At 45.6% G+C, this 12,613-nt stretch overlaps 1 protein-coding gene across 1 annotated transcript in view; it reads right to left on the reverse strand.

The window, feature by feature from the left end:
* LOC135813545 (uncharacterized) overlaps nt 1-10,922 on the reverse strand; it is a 52,188-nt gene extending 41,266 nt beyond the window's left edge. The window contains exons 1-4 of the mRNA XM_065326637.1: nt 10,842-10,922; nt 9,647-9,724; nt 6,205-6,273; nt 980-1,231 (exon numbers count right to left, since the gene is read on the reverse strand). Coding sequence (XP_065182709.1) covers nt 980-1,231; nt 6,205-6,273; nt 9,647-9,716 — 391 coding nt within the window. The 5' untranslated portion in view covers nt 9,717-9,724; nt 10,842-10,922. The remainder of the gene's footprint in view (nt 1-979; nt 1,232-6,204; nt 6,274-9,646; nt 9,725-10,841) is intronic.
* Nucleotides 10,923-12,613: the final 1,691 nt, after the last annotated feature.

The raw sequence follows: 12,613 nt of genomic DNA on the forward strand, positions 1-12,613 counted from the left end.
CTGAGAGCCGCCAGAATATGTCTCCACCTTCCCTTTACACACACTTAGAACACTCCCACCTTTTGCATCGCATCAAATGGCCAACATTATTTTCACGCTTTAAAGTTAAACATATACTCTTCGCGCATTCTCTGCGCCACAATTATGCCCCACCACATATACTCTCGCTGCATACTGCTAGCAACGTGCAACCTTCGTAACATTTACGTCGCTCTCGTACTTGGCACTTGCCAACTCCGGACTGACCGCTGTCTCCATTCTCCCCTGTACAAGGCCCTTCATTACTTGAATTGCCTGCCCACCCAGCTTCGCGAAATCCCTTCTCGTACTCCTTTCAAATCCGAGATATCCCTGCTGTTGCACAACTCTGTATGCTCGTGTAGCGACCACCCCTGCCCGTACACTTAAGTACACAACTCTGTATGCTCGTGTGGCGACCACCCCTGCCCGTACACTTAAGTAGTCATTAACCCCTAGGCCCTGCCCACCCAATTCTTCCTCACTCTTTCTCCTTTCTTACACTATTATCTCTTATTGGCCACTGGCTATCGTGAGAATAAAGATTTGAAACAACAACAACAACAAGTTATGTCTTTTGCATAGTTACGGGAATAAAAGCCTCGTAAAAGACGTCAGCTTCGCCTCGGTCTTTTACTCGACTTTTATTTCCTATATTGACCTCATAGTCTGTCAATATTAGATACGTATTATGAAACATTCCTGTTTCTTTTGACCAGCATTTGCACATACACACACATACACATGCATGTACATATACACATACACACACACACATACACACGCAAACACACATACACACACACACACACACACACACAAGTGTAATCCAGCATGCACTTGCTGTCGATAACCATCCAGGAGAATGAAAGAAAACACACACACACACACACACACACACACACACACACACACATACATATGAACGCAAAAAGAAACAATTGTATACTTGAAATCTCACCGACTGGTGCGACTCCGGTTGACACGATTGACAGAGTCGTGATATGAGGTCTTTTCGCGGTGATTCGAGATCGGAAATAGGTTCCCGTTTGTCCATCGTTCATCACAATTAGGAACGGCGTTTGTTTCAGAGCCGTGAAGTGTTTTGTCGAGTTCCATTTATTCGAGCCTTGGTCAAAGAACTCAACGTCTATTACCAAATCTGTCATGGTGGTGGTTGTGAATGTACTTCTGCCAGTATGCTTCATCACATCTATCACACACGATGGGCAAATGAACGTGCACGCACACCAGTGACACACAGAGCAGCTCTGAGAGTCTAGCGCGAAGTAGTGATGGTCAACTTAAGCGACCAGGCAATGTCTGCCAAGTGAACAATGCTGTCATGCCGGAAATAGGATTTTGGGAGGAGACATTCAAAACAAACGAACGTAGCTACGACGTTCAGTTAGACTCTCCTAGCTCTACACACCCGAAGGTATTTGCTAGTATTTCTCACTGTCTGCACAGGTATTTGCTAGTATTTCTCACTGTCTGCACAGGTATTTGCTAGTATTTCGCACTGTCTGCACACCTGCAGGTATTTGCTAGTATTTCTCACTGTCTGCACACCCGCAGGTATTTGCTAGTATTTCTCACTGTCTGCACACCCGCAGGTATTTGCTAGTATTTCTCACTGTCTGCACACCCGCAGGTATTTGCTAGTATTTCTCACTGTCTGCACACCCGCAGGTATTTGCTAGTATTTCTCACTGTCTGCACACCCGCAGGTATTTGCTAGTATTTCTCACTGTCTGCACACCCGCAGGTATTGGCTAGTATTTCTCACTGTCTGCACACCCTCAGGTATTTGCTAGTATTTCTCACTGTCTGCACACCCGCAGGTATTTGCTACTTCGAAGTAGTATTTCTCACTGTCTGCACACCCGCAGGTATTTGCTAGTATTTCTCACTGTCTGCACACCCGCAGGTATTTGCTAGTATTTCTCACTGTCTGCATACCCGCAGGTATTTGCTAGTATTTCTCACTGTCTGCACACCCGCAGGTATTTCGGCTAGTATTTCTCACTGTCTGCACCCATGGAACACCTCTACATCAATATAGATCAAACTTGTTTTCTTTTTCGAAAGAGTCTGTTTCCCTACTGAAGAGCTTTGAGCTGACTTGAACAGAATTCCTTGTTTCCTCTTCACCACTCACAACAATAGGGGGAATTCCCCACCCGACAACGACACCAAGCAAGGTGCACACACCCTAATCCCCCATACACACACTCACGTACACACACGAACACGAGAACACACACACAGACACACACACATACACAGACACACATTATTATCATAACAGGGATGAAGATAATGTTATATGTTTGGATAGCAGTTTATGTTATTCAAAAATTACAATTGTGTAGCAGTCTTTGATTTTGTTAAAAGCAATTTTTTCAAGGTTGACTGTTTTGGCAGTGTTTACCTGTCTTTGTTGAGAGTGATGCCTGAAAGCCAGTTTGCAAAAAAAACCAATTGAAGCATACATTATACACGTGAACGCAGATTGAGAGCACCTGCAACATGTGCAACACACTGTACGATGTTCATGTTACTTCATAGCGCAGGCTAAGCATGGTATTCATTGCAGTATTCATTGCAGTTTTCTGCGAGTCATGGTGACGTTGGAGTAGCAGTAGATCGTTTTTGCATCGCAAACTGCGACGCGATACAGGATAAATTTATCCCTAACATAATAATAATAAAAAATTGGTTGTGAGCAACACTGGCTCACACTCAAATAACTGCTTTTCACCAGAAAAATATTATATTTCAACGTTTCGGTCATGAAATAACCATCATCAGGAATGAAGTGGGCACACCGGTTAGGATGGGTTAATATACTAGGAGCGCTGCAAACTGATAACAAATCACACCTGCATGCACTATGACGAGAGAGAGAACAAAAGGACAAAACATCACCAAAAAAACCCAGGTATAGAAATAACGCAATACGCGACAACTCTAAAAATGGCACAGGTACAAGCAACAAACAGAATGTACATGTGCACTAGGTGCGTGCAGACATGTAATTGCAGGCGCTAGCAACAACAGTAGTAGTAACAGTGCACTAGTTCAAGGGGTGCTAAACCACCACCATCCAGGAAGAGCGAGTATCAGGGCCAGAAATATGTACAAGGCTTCACCAGAGAATTCACAGGAGGTCCCACCCTGCGTTATTGTTTATGCTGGGGTTCGTGTCGCGAATTTGTATTGCTTCGCGTATTCTCCTCCTGGCCCGATCCAACTCAGTGGCAAGGACGCGAACCTCTGTGAATGCCGACTCGCCAAGCGGCAGTACCTTGCCGCCATGGTGAAGTCGGTAGTGCTCGCCCAGGGCTTTTCCAGACGTCTTGTTGCGTGAGTTATCATTGTGTTCTTTTGTTCGCGTTGCTACACTGCGGCCAGTCTCTCCAACATACTTCTCCGAGCACTTGCAGGTCAGACGATAAACCACGTTGCGTCTTGTGCATTCTACCTCGCTCGATTGGCATGCAACGCAGGCGGCTTTAGGCCTTCCTCGTCGCCTCGGGGCAGCGGGATCCACCCACTTACGGCAGCAAGGTCCAGTGAGGCTGGACTTAGTGACGCTGTTGGAAAGCCTTGCATTCTTGTAGATTATCTGTACATTTAGATTGTATTTGTTTAGAAGACGGTGGACCCTGTAGTGGATGGCATCCGTTTTGAATGGTAACTTCAACGTGGATCGATAGTCTTTCTTTTGTTTAGCAGGTCGTCTGGCTCGTTCATGAGCAGTCGCGATAACTTTGTCAGGAAAGTTGTTGAATTTTAATGTGTCAATAACCTTTTGCTCACTTCGCTGGCGGGCTGCAGGATCAGAGGAAAGGCGGGCCGCGCGGAGGAATTCCGAAGACGCGATGGCGAGTTTTTGCTGTTGCGGAACGCACGAGTTGAAGTCTGAGACGAGGCCACTGTGGCAAGCTTTGCGGAACAGCTCGAATGATATTGCGCCCTCGGAGGAGACATGAATAGTCGTGTCCATAAAGTCAACCGACCCAGTTTCCTCCGAAGATTGATACGTGAACTTGATGCTCGCATTGGCGGCATTGAAGAATGCAATCAGCTGGCGGAGAAGCGCGGCCCCCAGTGTCCACAGCATAATGATGTCATCAATATAACGCTTGTAGAGTACGGGAGCACCAGGCGAGTTTAGCAACAGCGAGGTTTCGAGGTCATGCATGAAGATAATCGCAAACAGGGGCGCTAGGTTGTTACCCATGGCGATGCCTTCCCTCTGGTGGTAGACCTTCTCACCAAATCTGAAATAATTGGATCTTAGAACGAAGGTTAACAGCTCTTCGATCTGCTCCACGCTTAAACCAAATGTGTCAACAGACTCGATGTGCTGCTGCAGGACTCTAGCAACCGCCTCCACCCCTTCAGCGATAGGGATACTTGGGTAAAGAGCGACCACGTCCATTGTAACGATGATGGTCCCCGCTGGGGCTTTTTTTTTTTTTTTTTTTTTTTTAACTTTGTTTTACTTCGCAAAATCCAAACGGGAATTTCTTCCCAATGACAAGGTAGCGAAGATCTTAAGAGGGAAGAAAAAAAAGACAGAGAGAGAGAGAAAAAAAGAAGGAAAGAAAAAAGTGTGTATGCACTGGAAATGATAGTCAGCTGGAAATCGGATCGCTTGTAGGTCGGGATACACTTGCCGGATATCCTCCAGTGCTTCCAGCGTGTTTTTCAGATGTGCTGGGACATACTTCAGGCATTGGTTGAGTATACGCTCCAGGACAATAGAAATATTGGTCACCGGGCTATCACAGCCTCACTGGACCTTGCTGCCGTAAGTGGGTGGATCCCGCTGCCCCGAGGCGACGAGGAAGGCCTAAAGCCGCCTGCGTTGCATGCCAATCGAGCGAGGTAGAATGCACAAGACGCAACGTGGTTTATCGTCTGACCTGCAAGTGCTCGGAGAAGTATGTTGGAGAGACTGGCCGCAGTGTAGCAACGCGAACAAAAGAACACAATGATAACTCACGCAACAAGACGTCTGGAAAAGCCCTGGGCGAGCACTACCGACTTCACCATGGCGGCGAGGTACTGCCGCTTGGCGAGTCGGCATTCACAGAGGTTCGCGTCCTTGCCACTGAGTTGGATCGGGCCAGGAGGAGAATACGCGAAGCAATACAAATTCGCGACACGAGCCCCAGCATAAACAATAACGCAGGGTGGGACCTCCTGTGAATTCTCTGGTGAAGCCTTGTACATATTTCTGGCCCTGATACTCGCTCTTCCTGGATGGTGGTGGTTGAGCACCCCTTGAACTAGTGCACTGTTACTACTACTGTTGTTGCTAGCGCCTGCAATTACATGTCTGCACGCACCTAGTGCACATGTACATTCTGTTTGTTGCTTGTACCTGTGCCATTTTTAGAGTTGTCGCGTATTGCGTTATTTCTATACCTGGGTTTTTTTGGTGATGTTTTGTCCTTTTGTTCTCTCTCTCGTCATAGTGCATGCAGGTGTGATTTGTTATCAGTTTGCAGCGCTCCTAGTATATTAACCCATCCTAACCGGTGTGCCCACTTCATTCCTGATGATGGTTATTTCATGACCGAAACGTTGAAATATAATATTTTTCTGGTGAAAAGCAGTTATTTGAGTGTGAGCCAGTGTTGCTCACAACCAATTTTTTACTTATGAAGCTGCGTGATGCGTCCTACAAGATTTTATAATAATAATAATATGTACAAAGAGAAAGACCAAGGAAATACAAGTTACACTATACTGTCCACTAACACCACCAGTTACTAAACAATTAGCTCATGCGATAACACACAGACACACACACACACACACACACACAGACACACACACACACACACACACACACACACACACACATGTGAACACGCATGCATACCATACACACACACACAAAACAAACACACACACAAACACACGCACGCACACACACACACACACACATATATAATATTAAATACACACACACACACACACAAAAACACAAACACACACACACACAAAAACACAAACACACACACACGCATATACACCCACATGTATACACAAACACATACACACAAACGTGCACACACACACACACATACACATACACATACACACACACACACGTGCACACACACACACACAAACAGGAAGCATGACAGCAGTGCGCTAACTTACATCTGCAACTATCTCCAGCTGGCGAGGATACGCATGTCATTCCCAGCGTGCAAGTCCCATTGCACAGGCCTTGAAAACACAAACGTATGGACACGGAATAAACACTTGTTGAATTGCTGGTTTACATAGCAAACTAAAAACTCTTTGTTTGATGGCAGGAGGGCACGGTGGGTTGGTCTATGACCATGATTGAGAAACGACAGGTAGCAAGTTATAGTCTTGTTGTGAAGCTGGAAGTTTTCCAGCCGTGCCCTGGCACGAGGAAAACAGGCGCAGCAATGCATTAGGTGGTCAAGGAAAACTGCTGACTCATGCCGTGTACTTGGCTGCCATAAGTTGTTCCACTGATTCACCCCGAATACTTTATAAGTAGAAATTTGCGTAGGTCAATAATTTCGTCCAACTCCAAAGAAAGGGAGTTTGTGGGGTTGTAAATTTCGTCCATGGATCATAAGAGTGTATTGAAAAGCTGGACAAATCGACATTAGCCCGGCATTTGATTTGGTCCGTAAGCTCCTTGGACGAAGAAGATGAAATTTACGTGTAGTTCCAAACGAATACTTCTGCTTGTACAGTACTTATGTCCCATAAGCGGTTCCACTGACACACCCTGTAAACTGATCGCCCAGAAGCGGTTCCGCTCGTTCGCCACTGTGACATCATTCGGCTAAGGCTGCGGTCACAATTGCACATTTTTGGGGCGTTGCCTAAGCGTAACTTATGCTTTCACCGTTGCCTCGGCAACGGTAGAGGCCTAAGTTACGCTTTGGCGGAAAGTTTGGATTTCGCTACGCCAAAACATGTGAGCGGAACCTCCGTTTTCGCGGATCCGCTTTGATGGTTGCTTTGCATGGTGAAGGCTTTGGAGTTTGGTGTGCTACTTCTGCACCCGGAGTTCTGGTGTTGTTTGGTTGCCGTTTGGTATTCAGTTTTCATATTGTTCTTCTTGGCCAATGTACTGTATGTTCTGGAGATCTCGCAAACCATACTGCATCGCTATGATTGTATAGTGGGTGAGGGAATACGTCTCCGAAATCATTGACTCCGATTGCGGACGATCTCCAACTCTCCCCTTCTCTCGCCAAGCAATGCATTCACCAGAGTACGAAACACTGGGACTGTAACCAGAGAGTACCGTAAAGTCTGCTGCAAACGCCCACCCCAGTTTTGCAAGATCTGCTGGCCTATACGCACTGACCCCATGCACTTTCACGCCTACTGTACGAAAGTGCATCTCACACCGTACCGTAGCGCGAGGAGTGCTTTGCTACGGTAAACTAAGTCCATTTTCCGGGTTTCAAAATGTTTTTGGGCACTAGTTACTAGCTAGCTCCTAATGATTTTTATGATGTTGGTTGTTAAATTTCGCAAATCCAAACGGGAGTTACTTCGGAATTATTATAATATTATTATCATTATTATTCTCAATTCATGGATGACATGGTGTCAACCAATATTATGAATGAGGGCTACCAGCCATGGAATAAAAGAACAAGAAGAGGCAAAAATGCACACGCAAAATATGGCAAGTTAAATGAAAATGAAAATGAAATAAAAAGTAAATCAATCCAAAACCAAAATCAATTATAAAAATCAATCCAAAACCCAAATGAATTGTACAGGTAGCGTATGTGAATAACCAGGTAGCGAAGAACAGACTATTGCAGGAACCAAAATACACTTCTGACGGTGTTTCAAGCCATCATTTCCAAATCACGCAAAGCTCAATGGCAAGTGTTTTTCTCGAGCACTTCAGAGTTTTCAACAAGTTATCAGCGACTTTGTAGGTGTAGCTTCTGTGACATCCCCCCTGTTCGACTTGCAACTGCAATACTGCGACCGGTCAAGTCGTTGAATGACGCTTCGTCAGAACAATCACCGTTCCATTCTGAAACCGCTACATCGTGGCACTGCAGAAATTTCATGATTTGAAAACCAGATGGCTTCTACGGCATTATTTCGTGGAGAATGAACTAATAACAACGACGACTCGTTCATGGTATGAAAGGAAGTCTCGACCAAAGTTTTTTTTCTTTGCAGCAAGATAATGACAATCGCTTTTGCAGAGCCTCTTGGTAAGACATAGCCAGTTTGTAGGCATTATAGTCGTTCTCGTACGCATTCGACCGTCATATCATGCCAGTTTTCTACAACTACAAGTATATATTGACATGAAAAAGCTGAAAATAGTATGGACCCGCTGGGGTGGGTGTTTGCAGCGAAGTGGGCGTTTGCAGCGGACATTACGGTAGTAGAGTACTCTGCCACACTCTCACTGCAACTACAGGCATCCACGCTGGGGTCGATGATGGATCATGGAGGAAGCAACGACATCCTGCTATACAACTGTTTGAATTAGTTATCGATGTAAACTATAACTACTAGTAATAGGAATATTCAAATACATGTACACCCGTACTGTACTGATGCGCAGTGAATGTCCCCCAAATCCACGAGTGTACTTGACAGGAGACATTCAGCAGCCGGCCAGCGATACACAATAGCTCTACAGGTAGAAGCGAAGGTCGCTTCAACTCGGACAAGAACATCTAAAGTATTCATAGGACGTGCTGCATTTGCATTCTCTCCGCCACAGCGGAGCGTTGAGGAACACAGCACATGCATCATGTGGTCCGCAAAAGCGGCTGCAGTAGTTACGCCTTTCGCCCCCGCTAAACCGGTGCAAACGTTTCATGTGTGACCGCATGTGATCTTCGAATCTTTTGAGCCACACAAGTTGTGTGGAATGTTTCTTTGCGTTCTTGAATCGTGGTTTGACCGTATTGTCCAATGACCTTGCCAGTATCGTCATCGACATGCATGAACATCCGCCAACGTCCTTTACAGCTGAGACTTTCAGCTCCTGCTTATCTCGGTTGCCCTCACCTCCCCCCCCCCCCTTATGTTATTTCTATAACTTAGAACCTTCCAAGTTGGAAGGCTGTAGGAGTGCGCATCCAAGGCGTGCTAGAGCTGTTAGCCAGTTAGTTGTAGAACGTCAGTACCATCGGTCAGTGTTGTGCAATGTTATCGCATGAGCAGATTGTTTAGTAACTGGTGGTGTTAGTGGACAGTACAGCGTAACTTGTAGTTCCTTGGTCCTTTCTCTTTTTTATAAATTCATCCTTGGCTCTCCATCCGAGTCCATTTGAGCTTTTTGTGAAACTTTCTTTGGGATATTGGCATATTGCTCAAGCAGGTGCCCGAGTTTTCCCATATTGGTTTCTAGGCGCTTGGATAACAAGCGCCCACGTTCTGAAAGAATATGCACAGACTGATCCCAGATTTTTGAGGCATAGATGGTAGCGGCTTCTTCAAACTCTTTGAAACAAAAGGTTTGTACTTTTGAAACGCACCATAGACATAACCCTAAGGACGCAATTTATGCCTCACAAACCAACACAATGAAGATACATCTAAATATTATCATTGAGTGACTTACTGTATCCTTTGGAGTGCGCGAAAAGCACCAGAAGAAGCATCAACACACAGGTCTGAATCGCCTTCATCATCTTTCGTGCTGGACAAAAGACAGGACGAAGTGCAAGAATAATATTAACGTGTTGAATACTTGTACACGGCAGCATCTGTTGCTGGAGGCTTCCCCGACTAGCGTTCAGGACAGGCTCCACCCCTAGGAAACTCAAGATTATCGAGAAGCTGATAAATTCTGATCTGCCATACTGGCTTGAGAATGTTAACCAGAACAGCCATTGATTGACTCGGTTCGGTTCTTTTTTTCTTTTTTTCAAGGATTCGAAAAGGTACGCACGCGGTGACACAAAATGTAGAAATAACTTCGTGTGGCCTAACTTGTGCCCCCTCCCCCCCCCCCCTCTCTCTCTCCCTCTCTCTCTCTCCCTCTTTCCCTCTCTCTCTCTCTCTCTCTCTCTCTCTCTCTCTCTCTCTCTCTCTCTCTCTCTCCCTCCCCCTCTCTCCCTCTCTCCCTCTCTTCCTCTCTTCCTCTCTCCCGCTCTCTCTCTCTCTTTCTCTCTCTCTCTCCCTCTCTCTCTTTCTCTCTCTCTCCCCCTCTTTCTCTCTCTCCCTCTTTCCTTCTTTCTCTCTCCCTCTCTCCCTCTCTCCCTCTCTCCCTCAAAATAACTTGGTGTGGCCTAACTTGTGCCCCCCTCCCTCCCCTCTCTTCTCTCTCTCTCTCTCTCTCTCTCTCTCTCTCTCTCTCTCTCTTTCTTTCTCCCTCTCTCTCTCTCTCCCTCTTTCTCTCTCTCTCTCTCTCTCTCTCTCTCTCTCTCTCTCTCTCTCTCTCTCTCTCTCTCTCTCTCTCTCTCTCTCCCTCTCTCACTCTCTCTCTCTCTCTCTCTCTCTCTCTCCCTCTCTCTCTCTCCCTCTCTCTCCCTCTCTCTCTCCCTCTCTCTCTCTCCCTCTCTCTCCCTCTCTATCCCTCTGTCTCTCCCTCTCCCTCTCTCTCTCTCCCTCTCTCTCTCTCCCTCTCTCTCTCTCTCTCTCTCTCTCTCTCTCTCTCTCTCTCTCTCTCTCTCTTTCTCTCTCTCTCTCTCTCCCTCTCTCCCTCCCCTCCCTCCATCTTTCCCTGCAAAGCAACTCCACGCATTGTGACATTGAGCACTGAGCAGGCAGCTAAAGCAATCGACTCGAATAAACCGTACGGAAATGCACTGTACCTTTACTAGTAGATCCAGGTTCGGCCAGACGCTCAGAGCTCCGCTGATGAGACCTGACAAGTTCGAAACAAGTTCCCGAGTGCTCACCTTCTATCTTCACCAGCTAGCTTATATCGTATAGTTACTGACGATCGTACTCAGGCAGTTGCACACCACCTAGACTCGAGCTTCGTTCTCGCCCCGTCTTAGCGGTCGAGCGACCAGTTCATTACAGATGTCGTATCTACCCACGAGGCTAGATCGCCTTATTTATGTGTCTAATCATATATCTATCTCCCATAAACGGATTCATACCTGCCTTCATTTTATGTTTTTACACAAGGGCTGGTGCCTTCCTTATTTGATACACCCAGTTATTTCCTTTAATATCTGGCACACGCTCTTTGAGCTGTAGTTAAGGCCCCAACCGCACTAGGTAAAAAATACACGCATGTAAAAGGTGAAAGCATGTGTACATTACAGCCAGCAGCGCAGCCGCACTGCAAGTAAGTTGTATAGGCATTTTTCAGCCCAACTCCTAAAAAAACGTCTTGTGAGGCGCGGATTAGATTTCCTGTATGTGTCTTTGACGACTTATAGTACATACTGTATGTACGAAAAAGCGGCATATATAGTACATGCGTATATGTTTTACCTAATGCGGCGGCAGCCTTATGCCCAAAAGCTGAATATACTGACTGTCGGTAGAAAATACGATCCAAATATAATTATGTTTCAGCAAGTGTTAATTAAGTCCCGAACCCCTGTACTAGTATACGGTATAAATAGCTTTTTCCTCATGTAGACTACCGTATCTTTTGAATTTCCTGCACCTCATGCTCAACTCACGCGACGTTTTTTTGGAGTTTGGGCTGGAAAATGCATATACAACTAATGGTGCGTCTTATATTATTCTCTAGCTTCTCGGAGAAGAAGAAAACAGAAGTCGAAGTTACTGGTAGAATCAAGGAACGGGTCTGGAAGGATTCGGAGATATTTTTCACATGTCAAGCAATATCAAGCGCTAAAGGGGCCGCGATCTTGCGTGCCACGAATGTGGTGTGGTATGCACTGTGCGTATGCGTGCACTCATGGTCCACTTTTATTATTCAGTTCGCCGTGGTTGGCTACCATGTACCACCCGACTTCTCATATACTCTAATTTCAGAAATTTTCGGTGCTCAATATTTTCGGTATGAGGGCAAAAGGCCAGGTTAGGCGAACAGAAATTTTCGGTACAGAGAAGCAGTTCACTATTGGACTATGTGTGTTAGTGTTTGTTCGGTGTATTGAAATTTTAGGTATGAAACAGATGCACCGAAAGTACCGAAAATAAAAGTACACCGAAAATTTGTGAAATTACAGTACATGTATATTGGCAGTCTTCTGACGAGCCAGGAGATGTTGAATTAATAATAATAATAATAATAATAATAATATTAACTGGTTTTGAGGGAAAGAGAAAAACGGGAAAAGTCTGAAGAAAAAATTGACTGTCACCACCAGGACTCGAACCAGGGACCAATATATAATAATAATAATAATAATAATAATAACACGTGGCTTTTAGCCTAGTTCGCATGCGCTAAGCCCAAACCGCGGGAATCTCCAAGTTTCAACCACCCCCGAAGCTTGGAGAGCTCTGGAGAGCCTCCTAAAATTCGGAGAGGATATAAGAACAGCTCTCGAACTTTTCGGAGAGTCTCCTACTTTTCCGAGAGGATTTAAGAACGCACCCTACGGTTCTCACGCCGTACAAACTTCATTGCACTCGGCCACACGATATGTACATG

Source organism: Sycon ciliatum, chromosome 4 (genome assembly GCF_964019385.1).
Source record: "Sycon ciliatum chromosome 4, ocSycCili1.1, whole genome shotgun sequence".
In the NCBI taxonomy this organism is placed as follows: domain Eukaryota; kingdom Metazoa; phylum Porifera; class Calcarea; order Leucosolenida; family Sycettidae; genus Sycon; species Sycon ciliatum.